The following is a 14,458-nucleotide window of genomic DNA, read 5'->3' as shown; positions in this document are numbered from 1 at the left end:
AGTCAAACAATACCAAGGGGTTAAGTAACTCAGTGTTCCAGAGTTTTGTATCCAAGCTGGGAATGGAAAATACCTATTCGCCAGCTTGAGGGGGAGTGTGGAAAAACGTGAGCTTTGTTTAGTTTACATTTATATTGTATAAAGCAGCTGTAAATAATGCTGCAACTCAGGCTGCATGCTGGCACTGAACATGTGCCTGATATGCTGGCAGCATGTTCCTGAAATTCTGGCAGTAGGTGCCTGAAATTCTGGCAGCATTTAGGTACTGAAAATCTGCCTGAAAATATGGCGCCAACTATGTAAATTTCTTCTATATAATGAAAGCAAACCCTATGCAAAAGGAATTTTGCTGAAAATATGGCACCAACTATGTAAATTTCCCTTCCATAGGGTTTGCTTTCATTATATAGAAGAAATTTACATAGTTGGTGCCATATTTTCAGACAGATTTTCAGCACCTAAATGCTGCCAGAATTTCAGGCACCTGCTGCCAGAATTTCAGGAACATGCTGCCAGAATTTCAGGCACATGTTCAGTGCCAGCATGCAGCCTGATTTGCAGCATTATTTACAGCTGCTTTATACAATAGAAATATAAACTAAACTAAGCTCACATTTTCCCACACTCTCCCTCAAGCTAACGAATAGGTATTTTCCATTCCCAGCTTGGATACAATACTCTGAAACACTGAACTACTCAACTGCTTGGTATTGTTTGACTGACTCAGTGCTTTGAGGTAGTTTTTTTTCCATTCAGCCTATATGCTGCCTAGATATTTTGCAATTCCACGGGTTGTTGGGATCAAACAATCTCCTCCAATTGTGTTGTAGCGGTCGTCTCTGCAACCTCTGACATTCTTCATGAACAATTATCTCTTGGAGATTAAGGCCGATCACTCGAAATGGAAACCACCAGCAATGAAGGCTGGCAATGGTAGAAATAAGAATGGAAACTGCTCTAAGAAATTTCAGCAACAAAAGCTGAACAGAAAAGTAACCGAAACCACCAGCAATGAAGGCTGGCAATGGTAGAAATAAGAACGGAAACTGCTCTAAGAAATTTCAGCAATGAAGGCTGAACAGAAAAAGTGCAAAAAAACTGCTCTAAGAAATTTCAGCAATGAAGGCTAAACAGAAAAAAGTGCAAAGAAGTAGCAGTAGGTTCTGATACCATGTCAATTTTGGTCTGAATTCCCTTCCGTAGGGTTTTCTTTCATTATATAGAAGAAATTTATATAGTTGGTGCCATATTTTCAGGCAGATTTTCAGCACCTAAATGCTGCCAGAATTTCAGGAACATGCTGCCAGAATTTCAGGCACATGTTCAGTGCCAGCATGCTGCCTAATTTGCAGCATTATTTACAGCTGCTTTATACGATATAAATATAAACTAAACTAAGCTCACGTTTTCCCACAATAAGAATTAAGCAACTAAGAAGATATCAGAGACAAAGTATCATATGATGTAATGAATAATTGCTGAAATATATAGAAGTTTTTGGCTTTTAGGTTCAGCCTCAGGTCCAGGAGAATTTCTAACCCTCTCTTTGCATTTTGCATTAAAATTCATATGAGCTGCAGCTCACTCTCTCTCTCTCTCTATGGTTATATATTTTGGTATTAGCACTTATATTATAGTAGCTACAAGCCAGCATGGCCAAAAGCCTTGGATATGAGATAATTATTAAGTATTTGGAACATAAAAGAATGCATAAAACACGGAAATCAGCAAATATCCAGAAAAGCCCTCATGATAAATTTCTATCCAAAAAAACCATTGAATTATTTCTGCATCAATCAAGCCTAAAGAAATACAAATATATATATATATATATATATATATATATATCCAAAAAATCCAACATGCTGACATTAAACTTGGGAAGTTTAAATAAACTCTTAAAATGATTGAAGTTGCATTTTTAATCAAAGTACGACCAATAAAAATTCATGCTTGTGCAAAATCAAAATGCATGAGCAGATGTTTGTAAATGCATCTATGGGAGCAGATATTCATAATGGACCAAAATCATATATAAATTTTAAAAAAAATTAACAAAAATAAGGTTCAGCCGTTAAAGCTCTCTTCGGGGAAAAAAATATGCCACTCGCAATACTTACAGTGAACATAAAACATCAACTCGCCACCTCTATACCAACAGAGAAATTCATGATCAACACAAAACATTCGTAAAAGGCCAACCCTTATTCTAAATACAACCTCAGTGCAACATGCCTTGTGTTAGAGTTTATTATGTTGGATGTCAACATGTTCAATAAGAACGATGCTTACCTTCATTTGTTTGGAAAATACATTAGAGTGGAAGCAAATGTGCCATGCGGAAATATACATACGGCCATGATACAAAAATGACCTCTCGAGTGCACATGAATAGCTATGTTCAACAACCTGAAACAGATACTGTGTTCAAATGGCATGCATCTGGAAAGAATTATCGCGCAACTATTCAAAAAGACCCAATCCTGCAGAACTTGCCTCGTCTGGAAGGAGATTAAATATTGTTTGCAGAGGTCCAGGTTTTTGATGAACCACTGTTGGCCCTTGTTTATCTAAAGAAATCCTTCTTCGAGCATTTGCTCCAACATAGCCATTCAAAACCCTAACAGAAAATAGTTTCAAAGTTATTTAAAAAATAACAATGATGACATGTCAGTAATTAATACAAGACATCTGAAAGAAAATTGTCTAGATTAGAAAAAGCGTATCGATTCCAACGCAAAAGTTGAACTCCATTGAATGGAAGTAACAGAATATCAAACTTCTACCAAGATCAAAAATTTTACATAATGATGGATGTGCAAAAAAATGAAAAGGCACAAGAAATTATGTTTAAGAAAGATCAAAGACGCATTCAGGTAAATATTATAATCAATACAAAAAACAGGTATGCATAAAATTGAAGTTGAATTTATAACATATTTTTATTTAGACAAATTACCCAACAATTGTGCATGTTCTATCCAATTCAAAATACAAAAATTCGAGTCATTCATATGCTTGCTGTATATATAAACACAGCATGCATTTTAATTTATAAATATAATAATAAACAGGACTAGAACATCTAGTATTCACATTTCTGCCAATGCTTTGTGCATCTGAATGTTTCATTGTCAAAGAGTAATCGCATCAACAGTTTTACATGCAAAAAATACAGGAGTAAATTGTCATTTCTCAGCATTAAGTGAACCAAAAATCCACATTACTGCTTCTGTAAATAACTGCCTCACAATAAATAAAATGTGCATTCATGAAGGTAGTTATCAATATGCCTAGTGTAATACATCTCAGACCTTACTGATATATAAAACCATCAATCCCTTACTATCCCATCAACCAAAATATTCACTGATCAAAATTTACATGTTTGCTAAGCACCTTCAAATCTACCAATGACAAACCTTCTTTTAAAAACAAGAATCATCACACAGGTAAAACTCCTGTAATTGATTCAGATAAACAAGAGAAGAGATTAACTGCTAAAATAATAATATAAATGATTGCTTAAAGGAGGAGAAAACAGGAAAAAAGGTGTCAGAAGAAATAGGCTATTTTAGTAAGTTTGTGGTGTAAGTAGGGCTACTTTTGTCTTTCAACCTTTTTATTATTTATATATAGAAGGACAGACCTGCAGCTGAATGTAACTCCAGGAAACTGCCGCCTCCTCCTTTCACTTTCTTTCTTCTTTTCTTCTTCTTCTCGCCTCCATCTCTAACTTTACAACATTGTATCAGAGCATTAATCTCCTAAAAATCTTATTTTTTCTGAGTTTTTTTTCCTTGACACTCTGTTTTTTAGTTTTTTCCTTATCTTCCCCTAGTCAGCTCTCAAATCCGATTTTCTGATTGGTTTGAAAGTCATTTAAGGTCACATTTCATCTTGGTTTCGCTGCGCAGCATCCCTGGCAGGATGCTGTGCGTGTTCATGGTGATTTGCTGATGTGAAGTTACCCTCTGTTTCTGGCATCTGCTGTTGCAGTGTGAAACTCTGTTTCAGGTATCTTCTGTTACTGTGCTGCTGTTCGCTGTTTGGTTGTAGCATGCTGATGCTCTGTGTTTGCGATTGATTGCTGCAATCTTGTACCAGTTTCTGGACCTTCTTTTTTTTTTATTGGTGTTCAAAGCTTTTATTTTCTTCTCTTTCTGGCACTCAGCTCTAGTTGCTGCCAGCCATCATACCTGTAGCTTCTGTGTTTCCAGGTTGTCTATCAAGTGCCTGCAGTGCTTGTTATGGGTTGTCTACTTCCGCGTGGTAAAGTAATTCCTTGTAACTTATGTTCCATAGTTAGAGCAGCCCCTTGAAGTTCTGAAGTTCTGCTCTCTGCTTGTGTGTGCTGTTTTATTTTGCATCATTGCTTGGTTGTTCATTCCAGTACTAGCGTGCACTTATTGTACATATTGAGGGTGGTTTTGATGGCCTCGACAGAGAGAGTTTCAACTGATACTGTTAACATACCAATCACAGCCATCAAATTGGTTGGATCTTCCAACTACCTGCAATGGTGGTAGTACATGTGCATATAAACGCAAAAGGAAAGTCCAAATATTTGTTGCATTCCCCTCCTCCTCCAAACTCCAAGGATTATGGAGATTCGAAAGAGAATGACATATTGCTTGTGTGGTTGTGGAGCATGGAGCCATGAATTGCTGAGAACGTGATGTTTCATAGAACAACAAAGGCTGTATGGGATGATATTCGTGAAAGCTTCTCACCAGATAAAAACCAAACTCGTGTTTTTGACCTATATGAGAAGTTTTTCAAATATGACCAAGAAGGTACTCCTATTTGTGAGTATTATAGCACACTAAAGGGTATGTGGGAGGAATTCAACATTTATGAACCAATTAGTTCCAACATTGAGATGATTAAGGGGCAATGAGCAGAGTTCTTGGCTCCCAAGTTTTTGGCTCGGCTGGGTACAAAGGTTCAACCATCCACGATCAGATTCTTACCGGTGAATCCATTCCATCTATGAATGAAGCATATGCTAGAATCCAAAGGATCACCAAAGATGGCTCTCAGTCTTCTTCTCAGGCTTCTTCATGTGACAGTTCAGCCATGGTTAGCAGCATGTTTTACCATGGTCAGAGAAGTGTAAAAGGTCGAGGATGAGGTTTGGATGGCAATCGTGGCAAAAGTAGTGTATCAGGACAAGGAGTTTGTCGAGGCAATTGTCGCATTTGCACACACAATCATAGTATTGATCAATGTTGGGATCTCCATGGGAAACCTACTAGGGCCAATAAGTCTCTTGCCAAGGGTGATTCTATGGTTGACACCTCTAGTGCACCTGATCATTCCACTACGGAGTTGAGTACATCATCAACCAATGTCCTGAAAAGAGTATAATAATCTTATCCACACGATTCAACAACTTTGAATCCAATCTTCTACTTTCAGTGCTACTATGGCCCATTTAGGTACAACCTGACTTCTTGCCTTTTCATCCTCCTCACCATGGGTTGTTGACTCCGGTGCCTCCTCCTACATGACAGGTAGTCCTAATTTATTTCAGTCCATAAAACCCACTTACACCAATCTCTAGTTCTGGAAATATTCTTTTTTCTCCTACAATTCCTCTATCTTTTGTATTACATGTGCCTAAATTTCCCTTGAACTAGTTATCAGTTAGTCAATTAACTAAATCACATAATTGTTTTGTGACCACCTTTCCTTCTCATTGTGTTTTTCAGGATCTCCAGACAAAGAAGAGTGATGGTGGAGGGTCTATACTACTTCAAAGGTGGTGGTGGTAGATCCAATTCTTGCCATACAGCTTCTTCAATTTCAACCCATGGCATCTCTCTGGATCAATGGCATGCTCGTTTGGGTCATCCATCACTAAAATTACAAGTAGTTTTCCTATGTTCAAGTCTCTTTCCTGTTTTGAGTGTTCTGCGTGTCAATTAGTAAAACATACTAGGACATCTTTTGCATCTAGAGTTGAGTATTGTAGTAAATTATTGTTTTCTCTTATTCACTCAGATATTTGGGGCCTATGTAAATTCAAGAATTTAACTGGTCATCAATATTTTGTGTCTTTGTGGATGGTTTTTCGCGTATGACCCAGATCTATCTATTAAAAGACAATTCTGAATTTCTTAATGTATTTACTCAGTTCTATGAGGATATAAAAACCTGGTTTGGCATTAGTATTCAAATTTTTTGATTTGATAATCCACTTGAATTTGTTCAAAATGAGCTTCAAAAACTTTTTGTTTGGCCATAGGAATTATTCATTAAACATCATGTGTGCATACCCCTCAGCAAAATTGAGAAGTTGAACAGAAGACATAGCACGGTTTCTACTCTTTCATATGCATGTTCCTAAAATCCTTTGGATCGATGCCCTTGTTACAGCTCGTTTTTTGCTTAATTGGAGGCCTTCTAGTGTTCTAGGAGGACAATCCCTTCCCTATAGTGTATACAAAAATATCCATATTCTCTATTGTGCCTCTTGTCTTTGGTTGCACATGTTTTGTTCATGTTCCACATAGAGGCTACTTGAGAACTCAGAATGGACATGCTGTTATCATCCCCACACTCACAAAAATATGTTAGTGCAGACGTTACCTTTTTTAGGGGACACCTTATTTCTCTAGTGTTGGGTCCTCAATGGATGAATACATTTTGAGTCATCAATGATTTCTAGCTCCCCCTCATGCATTAATCCTTCAATCCCTACCCTTACCCCTTCAGAGAAAAATCACGATCCTTCTCCAAAATCATCACTTATTGATCCAAAGAAGGGATTATGAAGGATGGAAAACAGGCACAAGCATTGCTACTACTATGCAGCTGCCTCTTCCGGCCTCCATCGTTTGAACTTCTAGTTTTGGAGATCCATACCAGTGTGATTTGGATTTGCCGATTGCACAATGGAAAGGTACTCGATCATGTCCTCAATAGTCAACAGTTGCTTATCCTATTGCTCATTTTTTTTCAATTCAACACCTTCCTAGTCCTCTACGTTCTTTTGCCTTGTCAATGACCTCTGTCTCTATCCCTTCTTCACATGTCGAAGCACTTGCTAACCCTGGGTAGAAGCATGCAACAGAGAAAAATTGGATGCCTTGACCACTCAAGGGCCATGGGATTTGGTTGATATTCCTTGGTAAAGAGTTGGGTAGGTGTAATTGGGTCTACAACATCAAATATCTTCCTAATGGCTGCATTGAACAACTTAAGGCTCATGGTTGCCAAGGTGTACACTTAAACATATGGTATTGATTATTTTGAGACCTTCTCTCCTATTGCTAGGGTCAATTATGTTCATGTATTGATCTCGTTGGCAATTAGTTCTTATTGGTCCTTATTCCAAGTGGATTTGAAGAATGCCTTCTGTATGGAGATTTGTAGGAAGAGGTATACATGGAGCAACCTCCTAGGTATGTTGCTCAGGGGAAGGATGCTAAGGTATCTAGGTTGCATGAGGCCATCTACGGTCTTAAGCAATCTCCTCGAGCCTGGTTTGACAAATTTAGTGAGGTGGTCTCTGCATTTGGCTTCATTCAATTCTACTTTGATCATTCGGTCTTTGTTTGCCCAAACAAAACAGGTGTGGTGCTTCTAGTAGTTTATGTTGATGACATCATCATCACTGGCAATGACCAAAGTGGGATTGCAAATGTCAAGCAATGGCTTCAAGAAAAATTTCAAATCAAGCACTTGGGTACTCTACATTACTTTCTTGGTATTGAGATTGTACAACATAACAAAGGGTCGAATCTATCTCACCAGAAGTATACCTTGGACTTGCTAAGTGAGACTCATATTTTGGGAGCTAAACCAGTGGATCGGAATGTTGGGTGACAAAGAAACATAATATCGAAAAAGTAAAAGTTGTCGAGATGAGAATGCTTAGATGGATGAGTGGTATAACATTGAAAGATAAATTAAGGAATGAACATATTCGTGATAAGTTAGGTGTAGCTCCTATAGAAGATAAGATAAGGGAGGGACGACTCAGATGGTATGGACACTTGCAACGTAGGCCACATAGTGCACCTGTGAGGAAGAGTGACTTAATTACTGTGGGGGGTAGTAGAAGGGGTAGGGGTAGACCTAAAATAACTTGAGAGGAGATAGTGAGTAAAGATTTAATATCCTTGAATCTATCAAAAGAAATGGTCCATAATCGCATAAATTGGCGGAAAATGATTCATATAGCCAACCCCTCTTAGTGGGACTAAGGCTTGGTTTTGTTGTAAACCAGTTGATACTCCCATGGATCCCAATGTGAAGTTGTCTAGGAATGTTGGATTAGACTTTGAAGATAAATGTCAATATAAGCAGTTGGTGAGCAAGTTGATCTACTTGACTGTCACAAGACCTAACATATCTTTTGTTGTGGGGGTGAAGAGTCAGTTTATGGAAAATTCTAGACAACCACACTAGGATGTTTTTTGTAGGATTCTAAGGTATCTCAAAGGCTCTCCTACTAGAGGTTTGATATATAAATGTAATAGAAATTGTGAAATCATGGGATACTCTAGTTGGGCTGGCTCAATTGATGATAAAAGGTCTACAATTGGATATTGTACATTTATGGGAGGTAATCTTGTTACCTAGCATAGCAAGGAACAAATTACTGCAGCTAGATCTAGTGCTGAAGCTGAATACCGAGCTATGGCACATACTGTGAGTGGGCTTATATGGTTGAAGTCTCATGTGTCAAAGATAGAATTCTTGGTCAAGAAGCCCATAGATATGTTTTGTGATAATCAAGCTACCAATTTATATTGCTAGCAACCCAGTGTTTCATGAGACGACAAAAGGGACAAAGCACATTGAAGTTGACTGTCATTTTGTGAGGGATGCTATGTTGAAGAAGGTTGCGAGGACAAATCTATGGATAAGCTAGCCAAGGTTTTCATGAAGGCTTTATTTACACCCACCTTGTCTAATGGTTGTACAAGTTGGGGTTAGGTGATATGTATACACCTCAAGCTTGAGAGGGAGTATTAGAAGAAATAGGCTATTTTAGTAATTATGTGGTGCAAGTATGGCCATTTTTGTCTTTCAAGATTTTTATTATTAATATATAAAAATGCAGACCTGGAACTCAACATAACTACAGGAAATTGCCACCTCCTCCCCTCTCTTTCTTTCTTCTTCTTTTCTTCTCTTCTTCTCTTATTTTCTTTTTCTCGCCTCCTTCTCCAACTTTACAATGCACCATCAAGCAAAGACAAGGTAAAGCAATTTTTCTTACTAGAATGGAACACAGGTGGTTCGGAAATGTTCAATTACTGTTGTCATCTGAGCAGTTGGACAAAACTGAAATGAATTTGAAGTTTGTGCCCACATGGCACGCGCATGAAAGAGAGACAGATACAGAGAAAATGAAAATCAACTCTGAAAAAAATTGACGTATAATTTTGAAAGAACCTTAGCCATTATATAATCCCAACAAAGTTAACTAATGGAAAAAAATCACCACTCTTCCATCTTCTTGCCTGTGTATAATCACAAAGTGAAGGAGGAATGACAAAGCTTGATATGTCCCAAATTAGCTTGATTCTGATGCATACAAAAGCTCAAGGGTAGGCCACTTCCTTTGCATCATAATTAACAGGCATTGTAAACAAATTGGACATGGACAAAGCTTTTATAACTACACAAGTCAGTATTTTTATTCCTGAATAAAAAATGAAAATAAAGCAGTGGTTTGGACAGAAACTCATAGCCTACAACTCAGGCCAGGTAATCTAATTTCCATTACTTATCGAAGGTGTAAAAGCTTGTTTCCATGATGTGCAGTTTGCCTTTTTTTCTTTTTTGGGGGGGGGGGGGGGGGGAATCGGGGGAAGGGAATCAATGCTTCCAAAACCTGTACAAAAGTATTCTTAAAAAGTTCACTGTTCACACTTCTCTGATTTTATTTTTTATAATTTAAATTTTTTGGCACCCAAATATGTACGGTCAAAGATTAAGCATTACATAATCACACTTCTAATATAAACAAGTTATCATTTTTATTCAGTAGAAATAACAATGGTTCTAAAGCTCAGAAATCAGTAAAATAACCAGAGACAAGAATAGGACTGAACCAATAAGTTATAACTAATATAATCATATATGCAAGTCAAAACATGTTTTTGGCAGTAAATTTACAGGCTGCTTCTTTTCCAACTTACCTATTGCACTTCAAGTTTAAGTGCCATATATATTTCACAGCTGTCGGATTTCTAGGGGAATAAATTAGGAGATTCTATTTTTTGAATAAAATCTGAAATTATTATTTCAGATTCTAGTAGTTTCAGTTTCCTGTTTTCTAGCCTAGAGATCTGCTGCTTTGATTAGCTGATTTTGTGGCCTTCCTAATTTGGTGGTCTTCCTCTACTATTTATCTTGTAATCATGTCTCTTGAAATTCAATATGAATGGTTATTCTTCTTCTAAAAAATCCTTCATGGTATCAGAGCCTCATGCTCTTTTTCTATTTTGTTCTTTCTTCTGATGATGTCATATAAGTTAGCGATGACCCGGTGCTTCCGAAACCATTCCGCCCAATCCCACTATTCCTCCAAAGTCTGTATCTGCTGATTACTATTCCCAGAATTCAGCCCTTTATCTCATGGTTACAAAACTCAATGGACGTACGAAACCAGGGTGCGAGCACTGCAAAAAACCGTGGCATACGAAGGAGACGTGTTGGAAGCTTCATGCTAAACCAGCAAATTGGAAGCCAAAATCCAAACGTGACAGTCACGCCTACCAAGCCACTGCTGAAGAGACTTAGGAGCCTTCTACCAACTCAGATGCAGTCCCTTTTACCAAGGAGCAATTAGAGCACTTGTACAAATTGTTTCAATCAACAAAATTGTCCTTAACTCCGTCTTTTTCTTTGGTACAGAAGGGTAACTCTCTTGCTACTACGTTTTTAGGTGTTATTCCCAATTCTATTCATTCTTGGATAATTGATTCTGGCACAACTGATCATATGAATGGTTGCTCCAAATTGTTCTCATCCTATAGTCCTTGTGCAGGCAATAAAAAGGCCAAAATTGCAGATGGTTCACTCTCAATAACTGTCAGGATAGGAACTATCAAACTCACTTCATTGTTAACTCTCCATGATGTGCTCCACGTTCCAAATTTGTCTTGCAATTTTTTGCCCATCAGTAAAATTACCTCTGATCATCAATGTCAAGCTAATTTCTACTCTTCTTATTGTGAGTTTCAGGAATTGACCACAGAGAGGATAATTGGCAATGCTAAGGAAAAAGATGGACTATTATTTTAACGATGGACCTAACTTGAGTAGACAATGTCAAAGTACTTGCTTAAATTCTGTTTTTGTTTTCAAAGATAATGATATCATGTTATGGCATTATAGGTTAGGCCATCCTAGTTTTCAATATTTTAAATACTTGTTTCCCAATTTATTTCAGAATAAACGTCCATCTTCTTTTCAATGTGAATGTGAAGTTTGTCAGTTTGCTAAACATCATCGTGCATCCTTTTCCACCCAACCCTACAAACCAACTAAACTATTTACTGTGATTCATAGTGATATCTGGAGGCCCATGTAGAACATCTACATATTCTGGCAAAAAATGGTTTGTGACCTTTATTGACGATCACACGAGATTAAGTTGGGTTTATTTGTTAAAGGAAAAATCTGAAGTGGAAACAATTTTCAAAAAATTTTACATCATGGTACAAACACAAATTCAAAAAAATATTCAAATATTGCAGAGTGATAATGGTTGAGAATATTTCAAAAACATTTTGGGCCAAATTTTTCTTGAAAAAGGAATTGTTCATCAAAGCTCTTGTGTCGACACTCTGCAACAAAATGGTTTGGCTGAAATAAAAAACAAACCCTTATTGGAAGTAGCTCAGGCATTGCTTTTTATCAATCAGGTACCTAAATATCTTTGGGATAAAGTCGTTCTTACTGCTACATATCTCATAAATAGAAAGCCTAATAAGGTTTTAAGCTTTGAAACACCTTTTGATGTTTTTCATAAGTTTTATCCAACAAATCGGCTTCCTTCTTCTTTACCACTAAAGATATTTGGTTGTACCGCTTTTATTCATATTCATAGTCAAAATCAAGGAAAACTTGAACCACGAGCCACAAAATGTGTGTTTGTTGATTATGCTCCCACTCAAAAGGGGTATAAATGCTTTGAACCCATTTCCAAAAAAGGTTTTGTTACCATGGATGTTACATTCTTTGAATTACATCCCTATTTTATGCCCCATCTTCAGGGGGAGAACCAAAACAAAGATTTGGCTTTGTGTCATGATTTTTTCCAAGTTGAAGACTCGCAAAATGATCCTTCTCCAACTTTGATTGTTCAACCTGAAAACCCAAGCTTTATTATACCAAGGGAAAGTGAGTCGAATTTTTTAGATATTGAAAACGCAAGTCTTCCTATAGTGCCATCTCATGATGTTCATGATTCTATAATGACTAACAAAGGAGAAACAGAAAAAAACACCACAATGTTGGTACCATTTGACATTGTCTACTCGCATCAGAGGACAACTCAAAAGAAAGGGTCTTCCAATCCTTTACACTGTCCAGAATTCATAAACCTCCAGGTAATGTCCTCACCAAGCCTTTACCTCATGTTCAGTTCATTTCATCTTTGAGTTCTAAGTCCTCTAGCTCTGAACCCGAGTCTGGTTCCAATCCTAAGTTCGATGATTTTGAACTTCCCATTGCTGTTCGGAAGAGTGTGAGGTCTGCACCCAACATCCATTGTCCAATTATGTGTCATATGAAAATCTCTCACCTATTTTTCGTGCCTTTACCTCACAATTGTCTTGTATGTAGATTCCCAATACTATGCAGGATGCTCTGAAAGTTCCTAAGTGGAAGGAGGCTGTCTTCGAGGAGACGAAAGCTCTTGGAAAACAACTGTAGGGTGCAAATGGGTGTTTATAGTCAAGTATAAATTTGATAATTCTCTAGAACAGTATAAAGCTCGATTGGTCGCCAAGGGATTCACTCAGACCCATGGCATTGATTACTTGAAGACATTCGCCCCAGTTGCAAAGCTAAACTTTGTAAGAGTTCTTTTGTCACTTGCAGCTAGTCATGACTGGCCTCTGCAACAGTTGGACATAAAAAATGCATTTCTAATGGAGACCTGAAGGAAGAAGTGCACATGGATGCACCTCCAAGATTTGGTGAAAAGTTTGGCACAAAGGTGTGTAAACTGAAGAAGTCCTTATATGGGTTAAAACAATCACCAAGAGCGAGGTTTGAGAAATTCACTCAATTTGTTAAAAGTAAGGGATATACTCAAGGGCAAGGTGATCATACGATGTTTATAAGACATTCACAGGATGGAAATATAGTGATACTAATTGTGTATGTAGACGATATAATTCTCATTGGAGATGACGTACTTGAGATGAACCGATTGAAGACTTCCCTCTCATCAACATTTGAGATCAAAGACTTAGGATCTCAGAGGTATTTCCTTGGAATGGAGGTTGCTCGGTCGAAGAAAGAGATTGTTGTCTCCCAATGGAAGTATGTGCTTGACCTCCTTAAGGAGACTAGGATGAGTGGTTGTAGGCTAGCGGACACTCCAATAGATCCCAATCAGAAACTTGGAGATGACAAGGAAGGTGATCCAGTGAATACAACTTGGTATCAAAAGTTGGTGGGAAAGTTAATTTACTTATCACATACACGGCCCAATATTGCTTTTGCTGTGAGTTTGGTAAGCCAATTTATGCATTCACCCTATGAGAAACATCTTGAAGCAGTTTATCAGATTCTTGAATACTTTAAAAGTACACCAGGCAAGGTTTTACTCTTCCAGAAGACCACACAATAGAACATAGAAGCATACACTGATGCAAATTGGGCGGGCTCAATTATTGACAGGAGATCCACATCAGGATACTATACTTATGTCTACGGAAATATGGTCACATGGCGAAGCAAGAAACAGAATGTGGTTGCAAGGAGCAGTGTTGAGTCAGAATATAGGGCTATGGCTAATGGAGTTTGTGAGATGCTATGGCTGAAGAGAATTCTTGAAGAGCTGCGAAAGCCGGTGAACATGCCAATGAAGTTGTATTGTGACAACAAAGTTGCCATAAGTATTGCTCAAAATATAGTACAACATGATCACACGAAGCATGTAAAGATTGACAAACACTTCATAAAAGAGAAGATTGATAGTGGAGCTGTTTGCATGCCTTTTGTTCCTACTACTCAACAAATAGTCGATATCTTCACCAAAGGACCTTTCAGACCTAGTTTTGAGCTCTTTGTAAGCAAGTTTGGCGTGATAGATATCTACGCTCCAACTTGAGGGGGGGTGTCAGATTAATAGGGAATAAATTAGGAAATTCTATTTTTTGAATAAAATCTGAAATTACTATTTCATATTCTAGTAGTTTCAGTTTTCTGTTTTCTAGCCTAGAGATCTGGTGATTTGATTTGCTGATTTTGTGGTGAT

The 14,458-nt window shown here is 37.5% G+C and overlaps 1 protein-coding gene across 1 annotated transcript in view; it reads right to left on the bottom strand.

The window, feature by feature from the left end:
• Nucleotides 1-14,458, bottom strand: part of LOC131150513 (BAG-associated GRAM protein 1) — a 58,931-nt gene that overhangs the window by 31,032 nt on the left and 13,441 nt on the right. Inside the window, exons 7-8 of the mRNA XM_058101269.1 lie at nt 2,497-2,620; nt 2,293-2,409 (exon numbers count right to left, since the gene is read on the bottom strand). Of these exons, the coding sequence (XP_057957252.1) occupies nt 2,293-2,409; nt 2,497-2,620 (241 nt within the window). The remainder of the gene's footprint in view (nt 1-2,292; nt 2,410-2,496; nt 2,621-14,458) is intronic.

Source organism: Malania oleifera, chromosome 3 (genome assembly GCF_029873635.1).
Source record: "Malania oleifera isolate guangnan ecotype guangnan chromosome 3, ASM2987363v1, whole genome shotgun sequence".
Classification (NCBI taxonomy): domain Eukaryota; kingdom Viridiplantae; phylum Streptophyta; class Magnoliopsida; order Santalales; family Ximeniaceae; genus Malania; species Malania oleifera.
The sequence above is the reverse complement of the archived record's forward strand: the minus strand, read 5'-3'. Positions and strand labels throughout refer to the sequence as shown.